Source organism: Scyliorhinus canicula, chromosome 9 (genome assembly GCF_902713615.1).
Source record: "Scyliorhinus canicula chromosome 9, sScyCan1.1, whole genome shotgun sequence".
Taxonomy (NCBI): domain Eukaryota; kingdom Metazoa; phylum Chordata; class Chondrichthyes; order Carcharhiniformes; family Scyliorhinidae; genus Scyliorhinus; species Scyliorhinus canicula.
Window position 1 is genome coordinate 37,384,474 of NC_052154.1, and position 17,781 is coordinate 37,402,254.

Consider the following 17,781-nt stretch of genomic DNA (forward strand, 5'->3'; position numbering starts at 1 on the left):
GGCTGTTACGGGAATCGAACCGTGCTGCTGGCTTGCCTTGGTCTGCTTTCAAAGCCAGCGATTAGCCCTGTGAGCTAAACAGCCCCTCTGAGGCTGTGGTTCTCGCAGTTCACAAACACAGCTTTTGGGTTAACTTCAAGAATTTTTTGTTGAACACCTCCTCTCACTCCAGCCATAACTGCTGCGTTATCATCTGCTTGACCACGACAGTCATTCATGGAAATTTTGTCTTCTTCCAATTGCAGCAATGGGTGAGATGTTATGTCTCGAAAGTTGTGCCTCCCTCCTCTGCAACCCCCATGGAGAAGGATAAGAGCAGCAACGTCATGGAAATACTGTTATGACCCTTGTGGAAACAAACTACAAACAACCCAACTAAGACCAATATACAAGACTTCACTTTTATATTAGCAATCACACCAAAATCAACGTAAATTAAACATGAATTAACAGGAAAATTGCAATAATATGACCGATAAATTACACATAGCAGATACAAAGAAATATCTCACACATTTCTCAGTCAGCCCATTCAGCACGTATCGCATTCATTTCAGCCACAATATCCTTCAAAACGTTGAACTTCTTCAAATCAAATTCCATCTTCATTTCTCTAAAGCTTTAGCACCAAGTCTCATCAAACACCGGTATTACTTCACCCAATTTCCACAAATATAATTTTCACAGTCGACACATTTCCAGATTCCCCCCTTCTTCACAAAACCCTGGTCATGTGGGGCCTGTTTTTGCACTATGCCAGTGCATAAAGGGTCCCCAAATCCAGATATAAAAGCTCTGTTCAAGATCCGAGCTCCAGCAGCTTGCAGTCAAGTCTCTGAGAATCTCCCATTTATAGGACCCTGGGCTTTAAGTATAAAGGGTAAGAGGGCAAAAGTTAAGAGGCCATGGTGAATCTTTATAAAATACTGGTTCTGTCCCAAATGGGTGCCCCTGGCCCAAATGTCAAATTCTGGGCACGACAGTTTAGTAAGTTGACAACTATAGAGAGGGTGCAGAGAAGAGTTTTAAAATGGATCAAAAGATAAAGATAAAGAATAAATAAAACGCACCCATGGTGGCATTGCCGTTGATTCGGGAGAATTCGCGCCCTTTCTGTTCCCGCTCCAGCCGCCGAGTGCAAAGCCGCCTCTTCACCAGCGGCGACCACGGTGCGCAGGCGCGCTCTAGCCGACCGTGGTGCGTAGGCGTGCTCCGGGCGACCGCGGTGCACAGGCGCGCTCCGGCCGACCGCGGTGCGCAGGCGCGCTCCGGCCGACCGTGGTGCGCAGGCGCGCTCCGGCCGACCGCGGTGCGCCTGCGCGATCCATTCTCTGCACGCCGCTGCCCCGGATGCCCGGGGCCAGCGCACCGTTGGCCCCCCCCCCCTCTGCACGCCACTGCTCTGTGCTGGCCCCTTCTCCAGTACCACATCCACACAATGTGGTGCCTGATCCAAGATAACAATCGCCAAATATTATGCCTTCCTCACCCCGACCAACAACGCCTTTGCCATGAAAAAAAATCAATCCTTGAATTTGCATTGTGTACTGGCAAAAAGAACGAGTACTCACTATCCCACGGGTGCAGAAACCTCTATGGCTCTGCCCCCCCGACCTCCCTCATACACGTAGCCAACCACTTTTCCCCTCTTAAGGGTGTTAGCAAACACAGCTTGGACCTATCCAACAGATCCAATACTGTATTCAAGACCACCAACAACCCCAACACCCCCCCCCCCCCCCCCCCCCACATTGTCCCAATTCAGAGCTTATATGCTAACCAACAACACTAACCTCCCTTCCAAAGCATCCGTTACTGTAACATACCGACCCACCTGATTAGCCACCACCTTCTCCGTCTGGAACATCACACTCGTACCCAACAGAATCACTACCCCTCAGGCCCTACTATCAAAGCCCGAGAGGGACACTTGACTCACCCGGTTCTTCCGAAGCCTCACCTGGTCCTTCACCCTCAAGTGGGTCTCTTGCAGCAGCACCATGTCTGGTTTCAAGCTCTTAAAATGCGAGAAAACTCCGGCTCGCTTCACCAGTCCTCCCAGTGTTCCATGTCACCACCCGGTACAGGAGTCTCTCACCACTACTCTATTTTCTCACCAACTCATATTTATTAGCGAGGTGGCCCCTGCCAGAGCTCCCTACCCCACTTAGAAAAAAACAACATCCACGCTCCCCACAACCAAGCCTTCCGAACTGCCAACAGAATAATCCCTCAAACTCAAAAGAAACAAATCCCAACTCATCACTACAAAACCTCAAACCATCCCTTCCCCAATAAAACCTAAGCAGAGCAAAAAAACAAAAAGAGAAGGGAGAAGATTTTTTAAAAAATAGAAAAAGAATAAGACCACCAAAGTCCAAATTACTTTCAGTCCGAGTCCTTCAGTTTTCATGAACGCCTCTGCCTTCTCCATCTTAAAATAGAAGTCCTTGGAGTTGTGTATGACCCCTCAGCTTTGCTGGGTAGACCACCCCAAACCTCACATTGCTTTTATACAATGCTGCCTTCGCCCAACCAAAGGTCACCCAACTTCTTGCCAGTTCTGCCGTGAGATCCTGGTATACCCAAATATCAACGCCTCCCCGCCTCACCTCTCAATTCAGCTTTGCTCATCTCAGCACCTTTTCCTTCACCTGATCGCTGTGGAAGCTTACTATCAAAGCACTTGGCGGCTAATCTGCCTTTGGTTTTGGCCAGAACGACCGGTGAGCTCTTCTAACTTGTAGAGGGAGGGGCCCTCATTCTTCCCTATCAACTTGGTGAACATGTCGCAAAATACTCAGTTGGCCTCTGGCCCTGCAGTCCCTCAGATAGAACCATAATCCTTAGATTCTGCCTTTGCGACCTGTTCTACAGGTCTTCCACCGTGGTTTTCAGCCTTTTGTTACACCACCACCCTCTGCAGCTCTTCTCCCATCGAGGTGAACTAGTCGCTGTGCTACGAGAACACCTGTTCCACTCCCTTCAACACCTCCTTGCTCCTGCACCTCCATCGACAACTTTACCAAAGCCTCCTTCATCGGGACAAGAGTCTTATCCACCCACTCCTTGAGCGAGGTCATCATCTCCTTGCGATGCTTGTCAAAGTGCTTCAAAAACGACCACTCAAACTCCCCCTCCATCACTTTGGCCAGCTTGTCCACCGTAATAGGCGTGGCCCCATTCGACAAGCCTGCACCCACCATCTTTCCTCCTGCTGGATGCCCTACTGAACTCAATGGCAGACTTTCGCTCGCCCCCTTTTCCCCCTAATTCTTTTGCTGGATTTTTACAAATAATCAGACCAAATTCTCCCCCAAAACTGGGTCCGAAGGGCTAAAAACCAAAAGCTCTTGCAGGAGCAACCCCATTGTACGACCTCCACCTATGTGTCGCCAGCAGAAGTCCGATGATGATGATTATTATTAAGAAATATTTCCATTGGGACCAATATTACAGTATAAATAGGATATCAGTTCTGCTTCGATTTAATAACTTCAGTTTGAATGAGGATGTTGTTGGGGAATCATGTCAATGTATCAAATATAAAGAGTTGTAAAGACACATATCCATTTAACTCAGTCAGGGTCAATTACAGGGAGAAGAAACCTAAAACAAAATATATATACGTCCCTAAAATTACTTCTAACATGATAAATAATTTTCAGAAACATCAGGGGCAGAAGAAATAACCAGATGTCATGAATAATCAAGAGACATAACATGAAAATGTACATCTTTCTTTACACAACCTAGTTAATTGTGTATATCAACAGGATGCAGCAGTTGATTTCTTTAACTTTGATCCCGCCTGCATGATTCCACCTTGTTCGGATTACTGGACATATCCTGGTTCTCTGACCGGGCCGCCTCTAACTGAATGTGTCACCTGGGTTATTATGAAGGAGCCCATCGAAGTTAGTCCTGATCAGGTAACATTTTTAACTGCTTCTTAATTGCAAGGTATATGTGCTACTAATATATTGTAAAAGACTATGCTAAGACCACAGTTGGAGTAATGTGTGCAGTTTTGGGCACCTCATTACAGTAAGGATATTAAATTCATTTTTTAAAGAAAATATTTTATTGAAACATTTATAATTTTCACAGTTTAATAGATTAGCATTTCTTAATTTCTTAAACAACCAAGCAGGCTGACACACGCAAAACACCTAAACAACAGTAAACAACGTCCCCTACTACCCCCGCCCTGTCTCCGAATTACCCGTATACTAAGTTCCATGTCCTTATCTAACATTGCCATGCCTCCTGTTTTCCTCCGTCCCCCCACCTCCCTCCCCAATTTTTCTTCTCTCCCCCCCCCCCCACCCTTACTGCTGGTGTTCGATTTTCCTTGAAGAAATCGATGAACGGTTGCCATCTCCGGGCGAACCCCTGAATTGATCCTTTCAAAGCAACCTTGATTTTTTTCCAGACCGAGAAACCCCCAACCATATCGCTGACCCACACTCCTGACTTTGGGGGCTCCGAGTCCCTCCGTCCCAGCAAAATCCTTCTCCAGGCCACCACGGAGGAGAAGGCCAGGACATCGGCTTCCCTTGGCTCCCGGATCTTCCGATCCCCCAAATATTGCCAGTTCTGGTCTCTGAGGTACTCTCCCTTCCAGGACTTCTGACATAAAGGCATCACGGTAGCATGGTGGTTAGCATAACTGCCTCACAGCTCCAGGGTCCCAGGTTCGATTCCCAGCTGGGTCACTGTCTGTGTGGAGTCTGCACGTCCTCCCCGTGTGTGCGTGGGTTTCCTCCGGGTGCTCCGGTTTCCTCCCACAGTCCAAAGATGTGTGGGTTAGGTGGATTGGCCATGCTAAATTACCTATAGTGTCCTAAAAAGTAAGGTTAAGGGGGGGTTGTTGGGTTACGGGTATAGGGTGGATACGTGGGTTTGAGTGGGGTGATCATTGCTCGGCACAACATCGAGGGCCGAAGGGCCTGTTCTGTGCTGTACTGTTCTATGTTCTATGTAAAGTCCATAAACCCCTGCCAGAATCCCCTCAATTACGGACATGCCCAAAACATATGTACATGGTTTTCCGGGCTACCCCGACACCCCCCCACATCTGTCCTCCACCTCCTCAAAGAACCTGCTCATCCGGGCTACCATCATGTAGGCCCTGTGGACGACCTTGAAGTGGATCAAGCTAAGTCTAGCACACAACGAGGATGAATGGACTGTCTTCAAGGATTTTTCCCGCAGTTCCATTTCCAACTCTCCTCCCAGCTCCTCTTCCCACTTCCTCTTCACCTCCCTGATAGGGGCCCCTTCCCACTGCATCAACTCCTTGGATATCTCCAAAACCCTCCCCTCTCCAACCCTTGTTTTTGACATCACCTTATCCTGTAGTCCCCTCAGGGGGAGCAGAGGAAAGCTTGAAACCTGTCTCCATACAAAGTCCCGAACCTGAAGGTACCGAAACCCGTTCCCACCCGGAAGCTCAAACTCCTCTAATGACTCCAAGGTCGGAAAGCCCTCCTGGATCAATAGGTCCCCAAATCTTTCAATCCCTGCCTGCTCCCATCTCTTAAAATCCCCATCCAGCGCCCCCGGGGTGACCACACTGAAGCCCCCTGTAGTCCCATGTGCTGCCTCCATTGTCCCCACACCCTTAGGGCTGCCACCACCACAGGGCTTGTAGAGTACCGACCCTGCGTGAATGACAGAGACGCCGTTAGTAAAGCCTCTAAACTCGTACCCTTGCAGGATGCTACTTCCACTCTCTCCCAAACCGACCCCTCCCGCACTACCCACTTCCTGACCATCGATATGTTGGCCGCCCAGTAATAGTTAATAAAGCTCGGGAGGGCCAAAACCCACTCTCTGCGACCCTGTTCTAGGAGTGCCTTTTTTACTCTCGGGGTTTTGCCCGCCCACACAAAACCCTATATCGCCGTGTTCATTTTCCTGAAAAAAGCCTTTGGGACAAAAATCGGGAGACATTAAAAAATGAAGAGCAGTCTCGGAAGGACCGTCATCTTTACCGTCTGGACCCTCCCCGTCAGCATCAGCGGGAGCATTTCCCATCTGCGGACGTCCTTTTTCATTTGATCAACAGCTTTGCCCAGATTTAACTTGTGAAGCTGCCCCAATCCTTAGCCACTTGAATCCCCAGATATCTAAAGCTCCTCTCAACCACTTTAAAAGGTAACTCCTTCAGTTTCCTTTCCTGCCCCCGTGCCTGGATCACGAGCATCTCACTCTTTCCCATATTTAACTTGTAGCCTGAAAATCACCCAAATTCTCCAAGTACCTCCATGATTTCGGCCATCCCCCCCACCGGTTCTGTGACATAGAGCAGCCAATCGTTCGCATAGAGATAGAGACCCTGTGCTCCATTCACACACCCCCACCCCCTTCACTAACCCCCGCCAGGCATCCGATGATCTCAGGGCCATCGCTAAAGACTCTATGGCCAGGGCAAAGAGTAATGGGGAGAGCAGGCATCCCTGCCTTGACCCCCTACAGAGACCGAAGTATTCTGGCCAGACTTGGTTGGTTCTTACATTTGCTACCGGTGCCTGATGCAACAGCCGGACCCAATCCACAAATTCCTGCCCAAACCCAAACCTGCCTAAAATACCCCATAGGTACTTCCACTCCACCCGGTCGAAAGGCTTCTCTGCGTCCCTGGCTACTACCACCTCAACCACATGCCCCTCCGCTGGCCTCATTATAACATTAAGAAGTCGTCTAATATTGGACGTCAGGTGCCTGCCCTTCACAAATCCCGTCTGATCCTTCCAGATTACCTCCGGGACACAATCCTCTATTCAAGTGGCCAAGACCTTTACCAGCAATTTAGCATCTACATTCAAAAGGGAAATTAGCCGATATGATCCGCTCTCTGAGTCCTTGACTCGCTTCAGGATGAGAGAAATTGATGCCCGTGATAGTGTTGGGGGAATAACTCCCAGCTCCTTGGACTCATTAAAAGCCTGAACCAGAAGCGGCTCAGTAACCCAGAAAACATTTTATAAAATTCCACTGGAAATCCGTCAGGTCCCGGGGCCTTACCTGATTGCATCGCCCCCAATCCGTCTATTGGGCCCCCCAGGACTTCCACCAGCTCCTCGTCTACCTTTGGGAACTCTAGCCTCTCCAGGAATCGATTAATACCCTCTTCTCCAACCGGGGGTTCCGACTCATATAGTCGATTATAAAATTCATGGAACACGCTATTAACTGCCCCCGGGTCCATCACTATCTTCCAGAAAGATTTTGACAAGGTGCCACACAAAAGGTTGCTGCATAAGATAAAGATGCACGGCATTAAGGGAAAAGTAGTAGCATGGATAGAGGATCGGTTAATTAATAGAAAGCAAAGAGTGGGGATTAATGGGTGTTTCTCTGGTTGGCAATCAGTAGCTAGCGGTATCCCTCAGGGATCAGTGTTGGGCTCATAATTTACAGAAATGATTTTGAGTTGGGGACCAAGTGCAATGTGTCCATGTTTGCAGACAACACTAAGGTGAGTGGTAAAGCAAAAAGTGCAGAGGATACTGGAAGTCTGCAGAGGGATTTGGATAGGTTAAGTGAATGGGCTAGGGTCTGGCAGATGGAAGACAATGTTGACAAATGTGAGGTTATCCATTTTGGTAGGAATAACAGCAAAAGGGATTATTATTTAAATTATAAACTATTAAAACATGCTGCTGTGCAGAGAGATCTGGATGTGCTGGTACATGAGTCGCAAAAAGTTGGTTTACAGGTGCAACAGGTGATTAAGATGGCAAATGGAACTTTGTCCTTCATTGCTAGAGGGATGGAGTTTAAGACTCGGGAGGTTATGCTGCATTTGTATAAGATGTTAGTGAGGCCACACCTGGAGTATTGTGTTCAGTTTTGATCTCCTTACCTGAGAAAGGACATACTGGCGCTGGAGGTGTACAGAGGAGATTCACCAGGTTAATCCCAGAGTTGAAGGGGTTGGATTACGAGGAGAGGTTGAGTAGACTGGGACTGTACTCAGTGGAATTTAGAAGGATGCCCGGGGGGGGGGGGAATCTTATAGAAACATATAAAACTATGAAGGGAATAGGTAGGATAGATGCGGGCAGGTTGTTTCCACTGGTGGGTGAAAGCAGAACTAGGGGACATAGCCTCAAAATAAGGGGAAGTAGATTTAGGACTGAGTTTAGGAGGAACTTCTTCACCCAAAGGGATGTGAATCTATGGAATTCCTTGCCCAGTGAAGCAGTTGAGACTCCTTCATTAAATGTTTTTAAGATAAAGATAGATCATTTTTTGAAGAATAAAAGGATTAAGGATAATGGTCAATGACCGCTAAGGACCCGCCCAGCCACCAAGGCACCCGCCCCTTTATTGGCCGAAATCGAAGACCGTGATCAGAGCCCTGTCGAACTATTGGGTCCAAAGTTAAGGACTGCCCCAAATAGCGCGCAATTCCAGAGGGTTAAAAGAGAGCACAGCCATGTGTTCTGTCTCTTTTGGATCCGGCCTGTGCGAGCTGTGAAAGTTAGGATATGGACAGCAGAGTGTTGGATTTACAAATTCAGGCTCAGGGAAGATGGATCATCAGTCAAAACAACATTTGAATAATTGGGACTGAAGTTAACAAAAACATGGGAAGAGTCCAGGAACAGCAGAGTGGAAATGAGAAGTCTATGGTACTGAGGTTTATGATGGGAGAGACTATATGGTTGGTATGTCAGTTTGGTTGAATTATCCAGGCCATCTTCCCATCGCCCTCCTGCCCACTCTTGGCCTGATCTCACTTTTCTGGGTGGTTGACAATGTCTTTGGCGACCTGCCCAGCCTTGCTCTGATTGAGGCTGGAATAGCCAATTAATAGTAATTTCCCAGCCAGGCACTATTTTGAGCTGATAAAAGGGGTGCAGGGGTGATCCATCAAGTTCCATCATTTCAGGAAACATACAGTAATGTACTCAACAATTAGAAGCCCAAAATAATCAATGAATTTTGAGATCATTTCTTTTTAAAAACATTTTAATGACTCTTATTGTTGAAAGTTATACACCAACTGCTCTACCCAGGCATGATTTCCAAGTAGGATAAAATCACATCACATCCATTTATATAAAGCTATTAACATAGTGAAATATTCCAAAGTACTTAACAGAGTGAAATATGAAAATTGTCATTCAAGGAGATTTTCGATTTGATGGCAGGGGTGCAGGGGTGATCCATCAGGTACCCTGTTCGAGCCTCAAGCTGGAAAGGGAGTGCACTTCCCTGAAGGCTCCCTTTCTAGATTAGGTGCCACTCCCTTTCTAGATTAGGTGCAAAGTTCTCACAACCCACTCGGTGCTCCTTCCTGCCCCTCAACTTTTCTATTAAGACCCCCACCTCACTCTCCCACCCCTTCTGGGTTTAATCTCCCCTCTCTGCCATGAGAACCCCATCCCCCACCCCCATGGTTAGCTGGTCAGGGACTCTGTGTCAACTTGAAATCCCAGCAATGGCCACTGCTCCAAGTGGCGCTACTAGGACCAGAATCTGTTAGCAAATCAGATTGGCCAGCAGCTCTCTTGAGATGGGATTGCCGCCCAATTGTGCGGCAAGTCTCGTGGAGCATTAAATGGCATGGGGCAGCTGGCATCTCCATCGATACCAAACCTACACCCATTAAATTCTGCACTTGGAGATTAATCACAGAACAATACTGCTGTGCATCTGACTAGATCGTAAGAGCCTGTGGTGTTAATCAATATCTGCAGCAATAAATGCCCTCTATATTAAAATTTATTCGGTGAGGTAATTATTCTGTCATCCATGTAGGACCATAGGCATCTCCCTTGAATAGAAAGAGACAATTGGTTATATTGCTTTCAGGGAGCCAGGCCTGCATGAACTACCACAGCTGGTACAGGGATTGAACTTGTGCTGTAGACATCATTCAGCACCACACACTAGCCATCTAGCCATAAGTAATCTATTCTCAAGAAGTTTATTAATATTTATTTTTGTTTATTTTCTCAATGCTTCCATAATTGTGTATTTAAACAAGACTTGTGCAATATGAATTTTCACAATTGATGACAGGGTTACTGTGGTCCTGAACTTTGTTACATATGTACAGGTTTTAATTTTTGTTGCAGGACATCTTAACGATGTCTTGCAAATTGCATTATGTGATTCTGTCCATTCTTTCTTGAACACCACAAACCAATTGCTTTTTGAGGAGGCCAGAGTGCTTTTTGTAACTTCAAAAAAATTGTTTTGCAGCTGGCTATGTTTCGCAGTTTATTTTGCACATCTGTTGGGGAAAAGCAAAAGAATATGGTGGACAACTATCGACCAGTGCAACCTTTAATGAAAAGGACCATATATTCAACGATCCCATCTTTCCACAACAGTGTTTACTAATAAAATGATGCACCTGAATGTGGAAAACTGTTCAAGAGAACATACCGACAAGCCTTACTTAAATTTTAAGATACTACTTTATTTTATGTCTGAGTAAGCTGGAAAAAGAAATTGCTTAATTTTTTTAACACTTTCAACTCTCCTTTAAAATGGTTCATTAGATATTTATAGTTGTGCTTTTCTACCATGCAGTATAGTTAGAATTTATACTGTTATTGGGCTATTTCTTATTATGCTGCATAGTTAACATTTATACATTCATTAGGTGCTTTTAATCATTCAGTAGGCATAAGCAATGTATGTTTATGTAAAGAACAATAAATTAAACTGCTCTGGTTGTTTACTTTTTGTTGAAAGGTGGTAAACAATATATTTTCTGAATCAGTTGAGACTTATTACAACGATTACTGATTTTCTACCTAGAATGTAGATGGTATATGTAAATTTATTATGCTTATTACTGACTATTGAACCATACATTATAAAAACAAAACCAAAATTGAGCAAAAGAATCAGTAGTTAAAATAATAAATAGACAATGGGTGATGTTTTGGTGCTACAGACTACTATGCAATAAGATAACAGAAAATAATGGTAATAATTTATTCAAATTGTTCTTGCTTGATCTTGTTTACATTTTGCAACAGTGTAAATGCCTGATCTCAACTGTGCAATTATATAAGGGTGATTGCAGATCAATGCACCGTTGACACTTTTATGCAGTTTCTGACCGCCATCCCAAAAGTTATATTGACTGTTCTACAGCACCAGGAAAATTGAAAGATGGGGGAGAAAACAATAAATGTACAATTTCTGCATCCATAACAAAATTTTGAGCTGTTTATTTACATGCAGAACAATATTCTAGTTTGAGTTGAAGCAAAAGTGTGATACTGAAGGTATCTCACATCTTGAAATATGGGCTGTGATTTTCCACTCATTAGGGTCAGGCAGGTTTGATAATGAGAGTGGAAAATATCACAGGTCGGTCAAAGTCATTTTTTATGTCGGTATGACAGCTTTCCACGATTGTAGCCTGCCCCATCATGTTGGACCGCCATTCAGCTTCGGGAATATCATTATAATACATATGTATCTCATTATCGGCCCCAAATGCCGGAATCATGACCTGCTATCAAAAGATATATCCACAGTGACATGATGTCAGAACTGTGCGAATTACAACTGGTTTCAAAAGGTCTGCACTTGATGAATACCCGTCTGAAGGGAGCTCGGACGTGAGCCAGCACTCGCTGAGCGGCTCTACGCATTAAGGGGTTGACTCGGGAATACTAGCTCTGGCTCGGGTGCCGGCTGACTCGGGGGTACCAGCCTTTGACTCGGGTACAGGCTCTGACCTGGGGGTGACAAGACTTTAACTCAGATGACCAACTCTGATTTGCGGGTGACAAAACGTTGACTTGGGGGTGACCAGACTTGACTCAGATGACCGGGCTATCACTGGAGGTGGACCGGAATAACACTGGAAGGGAACCATGGGGCAGGGGGGAACTGACTGCAGGGTATGGGGGCAGAAGACTCCAAGGTACCACAGGTTTAGTCGGAGGGGGGGTCGAGGGAAGACTCCAGGGTACTGGGGGCTTTGTCACGAGAAACTGGGGTGCTAACCTCGGGGTACTGGGGGAGTACCGGAAATTAACTGGGGATTATGGGGGGGTGTATCTGTGGGATACTAGAGGGAAGATGGTTTGTTGGAGAGGTCTCACAGAAGGAAGAGAAGCCTGGGACATGGGCTTTTTGGAAGGTAAGCCTGGGGCAGTATGGTGGGTGAGTGGGAAGTCATCATGGACTGACAATTCCACTTAAATCCTGGGGAGGCTTCTGGAGGCTTGATGTTGACATGTGCAAGGGTAATGGAAAGACATTTCAGTGCTCAGTACCCCATTGCAGCTGAGGCCATTCAGTTGTATCTCAGTTGACATACCTAGTGTCAAACTAGTCACAATTAGGCCACGCAAGCACCACTTATGTGTGTGAGTGCCAGCATTTAACCCTTGGCACCTGCCATGGTGTGCCAACTGGGCAAGCAACTACATTCCCTTAGAGAGTTGGCAATGACAACTGCCCAAGGTGAGTGCTCAGAATCCTTGATGCGTATCCATTGCTAGTGCTACTGCAGCGCTCAATTATTACATCAGTGGCTCCTGCCAAGGCCCCACAGGTGACCTCTGCACATAAGTGCATCTAGGAAGTGACAACACCATCTTTGCAACGACACACACATTTGTTTATTTCAAACCACATCGGGCAAACGAGGATGCAAGAGCGATCTCGTTTTGTGCAAATCACAGGTTTTTGACAGGTGCAGGGTGCCATTGACTGCACTCACGTGGATCTCGGATCTCTGGGGCATCGAATAGTGAACTGCAAGGGCTTCCACTCGTTGAATGTTGAGCTGGTCTGCGACCACACCAAACACATTCTCCTGATGTGTGCTAATTTCCCAGGGAGTGTGTACGACTCCTACATTCTGAGCTGCTCTCAATCCCTGACATGTTTCAGGCTCATCAAAGGCTGCAGGGTTGGCTACACGGGGACAAGGTCTACCCACTGAGCAGATGGCTGATGACCCTTGTGCGGAGGTCACAGATGCAGTTGAGACTAGATACAGTGATGCTCATGCTGTAACTCACACTTTGGTGGAGCAGACAAAAGGAAAGAAGATGAGATTTCAGTATAGACTGGTCTGATGGAACACTGCAATACAATCTGGAAAGAGTATCATGCATCATGGTTGCTTACTGTGCCCTGCACATCCTGACACTACAATGGGGGGAGAAACTGCCTGAGGAGGAGATGGAGGGGTGGCATGTTTTGTCCGATGGGGACTTCGAAGGAGAAAAGATGGAGAAGGTCCTCGAAGGACATGAGGTCAGCCATGAAGCAATAATGTTGTTGAGACAAGCTCAGGATATGCTCATTGCTGCTCGATTCATGATGGGCGATGAGGACATCCCATTATCTTCACATGGCATCTGTGAGCATTGCTCGCTCATGAAAGTGAAAGCGGTGCAAACTCAAAGTGATAAGGCTCCTGTCATAGGGATACAGCAGTTGCCCATAGCCTCCACATTTCAGGCAGATGATGATGAGTTGCAGTGGGGACAGTGCATAGATCCTCAAAGAACGTATGTGAACTTCTCACTCCTATCTGGATGGTGGCAGCTTGCTTGCTCTCAGTGACTAGGTCATAACCCTGGGAATTACAGGCCAGTTAGTCTTACTTTGGTGGTAGGCAAAGTAATGGAAAGGGTACTGACGGATAGGATTTCTGAGCATCTGGAAAAACACTGCTTGATTAGGGATAGTCAGCACGGATTTGTGAGGGGTAGGTCTTGCCTCACAAGTCTTATTGAAATCTTTGAGGAGGTGACCAAGCATGTGGATGAAGGTAAAGCAGTGGATGTAGTGTACATGGATTTTAGTACGGCATTTGATAAGGTTCTCCATGGTAGGCTTGTGCAGAAAGTAAGGAGGCATGGGATAGTGGGAAATTTGGCCAGTTGGATAACGAACTGACTCCCCAATAGAAGTCAGAGAGTGGTGGTGGATGGCAAACATTCGGCCTGGAACCCAGTTACCAGTGGTGTACAGCAGGGATCAGTTCTGGGTCCTCTGCAGTTTGTGATTTTCATTATTGACTTGGTTGAGGGAGTTGAAGGGTGGGTCAGTAAATTTGTAGACGATAACGAAGATTGGTGGAGTTGTGGATAATGAGGAGGGCTGTTGTCGGCTGCAAAGAGACATAGATAGGATGCAGAGCTGGGCTGAGAAGTGGCAGATGGAATTTAACCCTGAAAAGTGTGAGGTTGTCCATTTTGGAAGGACAAATATGAATGCGGAATACAGGGTTAACGGTAGGGTTCTTGGCAATGTGGAGGAGCAGAGAGATCTTGGGGTCTATGTTCATAGATCTTTGAAAGTTGCCACTCAAGTGGATAGAGCTGTGAAGAAGGCCTATGGTGGGCTAGCGTTCATTAGCAGAGGGATTGAATTTAAGAACCATGAGGTGATGATGCAGCTGTACAAAACCTTGGTACGGCCACATTTGAAGTACTGTGTGCAGTTCTGGTCGCCTCATTTTAGGAAGGATGTGGAAGCTTTGGAAAAGGTGCAAAGGAGATTTACCAGGATGTTGCCTGGAATGGAGAGTAGGTCTTACAAGGAAAGGTTGAGGGTGCTAGACCTTTTCTCATTAGAACAGAGAAGGATGAGGGGCGACCTGGTAGAGGTTTATAAGATGATCAGGGGAATAGATAGAGTAGACAGAGACTTTTTCCCCGGTGGAACAAACCATTACAAGGGGACATAAATTTAAGGTGAATGGTGGAAGATATAGGGGGGATGTCAGAGGTAGGTTCTTTACGCAGAGAGTAGTGGGAACATGGAATGCACTGCCTGTGGAAGTAGTTGAGTCGGAAACATTAGCGACCTTTAAGCGGCTATTGGATAGGTACATGGATTACGGTAGAATGATGGGGTGTAGATTACTTTGTTCTTAATCTCGGACAAAAGTTTGGCACAACATCGTGGGCCAAAGGGCCCATTCTGTGCTGTATTTTTCTATTCTATGTTCTATATCATGGCGATGGAGCAGGGACAGTTTCACTACTCCGGATGTTATGGTATGCTTTGTAAGCTGTACCCTTGTGGTTCAGTGCAACTGGAGACTGAGGCAGATGGGAGGTGGGTGTAATGCACATCAAAGGTGTAGAGAGCACGCATGTACAATGACTGGAATGAGTGACACTAGCCGTGCACATTGTGAGAGACATCAGCATTCCCTACAAAATGCAGGCATGATGATGTGTTCAGTCTGAAGGGGTTGAAAGAAATCTGAACAGCAAGCAGGACAGACGTGAATGGGGCTGACCACAAGTAGTCATGTGCTACATGCCTTAGTAGTGATTGGATAATATAATGTAATGAAGTAATATGGTCTTGTAGACCTAATTGAGTCGAGATAGCAAAGCACTACTGTGTAACTTGATGATTGATGAAAATTAAATATAATCACTATCCGTATATCAGTATAAAACTAGTCGTTTTGAAGTTTTTCAGGGAACTTATGCTGCATCTTGAATCACCCGCATATGCCTGAATAAATTAGTTTAAACAAAGAAACTCTAAGTCTCGTTTGATCTTTGTGGAGACGGAGAACATGGAGCAAGCGCTTGATTGAGCACCTGCCTTTTTCTTGTGCAAGAATCAAGTTCTCAGGTCGGGACTACAGGAACACTGCTCATCAGAACAAGGAGCAAAGAAAGGTGGCAATTAGTGAGAGTTTATTTACAGAAGTGAACATTATGTACAAGTGCTTAATACCCGTGTCAACTAAAGCTTCTTAACCTTTCTAACCCTAATGCTATGTCTTGGTGCATCCTGAGCATCCACGCAGGTGTAGGCAGCCTGCTGTCTGCCATGTCCTGTTGTCTGTGATGACCTTGGTTTACTGATATGTATATGTGTAGGATAACTAAAGGGTTAATTATAGCATCTAACTGTAACACTACCACTAGAGGGCACCACTAGATCCCACTATAAGTATAAGCTCCCAGAGGATCTTGGTCTCTTTCCACCCAGGAGTGACTCGACAGCAGTAGTGTATGAGAGATAGATCATCACAGCATAGTTAGCATGTGTAATTTTGAATCAGTTAATACATTAATATTTAATTACTTGATGCCAAGTGATAGTTCTGTAAAGTGTCAAACTCCATTATAGTTAATCGTTACTTAATAAATTAGTTTGCTTTAAGTTGAAGACTCGTGGTTTCTTCAGGATCACACCATCAGACCATTCTGGACAAAAAGCAACTAGTAACAAAATATATTACTAAACCAGTAATATAACACTTGTTGGGGGTCCTCTGGATGGTTGAGACTAGGTGAGGGTCACTCCAAATGGAACACAGCAGAGGAGAGAGAAAGAACAGTCACAGAAAAAGGGGGCGAAATTCTCCCAAAACGGGAGAAATCGTCAAACTGCCGTAAAACCCGGGCGGGTTTTACGGCATCGCGCCCCTTCCCGACGGGGGACCGATTCTGGTCCCCCGTCGGGGCTAGCAGCCCGACGTCGGAGGCTCCGACAAGTCGGGCTTAACGAAAATCGTTAAGCCCGCTTGTCGGACTTAGCGCCGGCTGACGCGTCATATGACGTCAGCCGCGCATGCGCAGGTGGGAAGACTCCACCCGCGCATGCGCGTGTGACGTCATCGCGTTTTTGCGCGAAACCCGCGCATGCGCGGTCCGGGTTGCCCCTCAGCCGCCCCGCGTATTGATACTGCGGGGCGGCGGAAGGACAAATAGTGCGCGGGCATCGGGCCCGCTGCCCGCGATCGGTGGGCACCGATCGCGGGCCCATGGCACCCTTGGCACGGCCGTGGTACTGCCGTGCCAATCGGTGCCATGGTTAATTTTTTCCAGGTGGTCACGACGTTTTTACGAACGGCAGGACCAGGTGTGTTTGCCGTTCGTAAAAAGGTCGTAAAGGGCTGGGACTTCGGCCCTTCTAACAGCTGTGAATCGCTGCCGGCCGTAAAAAAACGGCGGCAGCGATTCGTGTCGGGATTTCGGCGGGGGGGGGGAGAATAGCGGGAGGGCGTCAAAAAAGTCGGGAAGGCCCTCCCGCTATTCTCCCACCCGTCGTGGGGGGGGGGGAGAATTTCGCCCAGGGTATTTGGATGGGTGGGACACTCCCTAGAATCACTTCAGTGGATAGCGCCCATGCATGCACCAGCTGAGGCTTCTGATAATGCCCTAGGGCCCTTGGCCTCCTCCTTGAGATAGAGAAACAGCTGTAGTGAGGTAGAGAAGCCCTGCCATTCGCTGACGTTGGTGGATCTGGTTTGGGGCTGGTTTAGCACACTGGGCTAAATCGCTGGCTTTGAAAGCAGACCAAGGCAGGCCAGCAGCACGGGTTCAATTCCCGTACCAGCCTCCCCGAACAGGCGCCGGAATGTTGGCGACTAGGGGCTTTTCACGGTAATTTCATTTGAAGCGTACTCGTGACAAAAAGCGATTTTCATTTCATTTCATTTCATCTCAACAATTACCTGCACCATGTAGTGCATGTCCTCCAGCAGTTTAGGACAAAGGTCTTGCACTACGCTCTCCACGGTAGCCACCACCCTAGATGTGTTGAACTTGTTGCATTGCAGTGTCAGCACAATCACCTCAGACATAATCTGAGGAGCATACCAGACATCCCTTCCTGATTTTCCCAAGTTTGCCTTTGGAGCTCCCGCAACTGAGGCACGACCAAGTCCAGAGGCACATTATTTGACTGGGACTCAGCAGATTCCTAGTCTACAGCAACCCTCTGAGTGCCAGCACCCTGGGATGTCCCTACTTCTGCCTGCTGTGGTTTGAGTGTGAGATGTGGTCACCAGATTGT

General features: G+C 46.8%; 1 protein-coding gene across 1 annotated transcript in view; it reads left to right on the forward strand.

The window, feature by feature from the left end:
* The window catches only part of LOC119970879 (carbonic anhydrase 5B, mitochondrial-like), a gene marked incomplete at its 5' end in the record, with an annotated part of 63,343 nt that extends 52,148 nt beyond the window's left edge, over positions 1-11,195 (forward strand). The window contains 2 exons of the mRNA XM_038805987.1: positions 3,777-3,932; positions 10,225-11,195. Coding sequence (XP_038661915.1) covers positions 3,777-3,932; positions 10,225-10,365 — 297 coding nt within the window. The remainder of the gene's footprint in view (positions 1-3,776; positions 3,933-10,224) is intronic.
* Between the last annotated feature and the right edge of the window lie 6,586 nt (positions 11,196-17,781).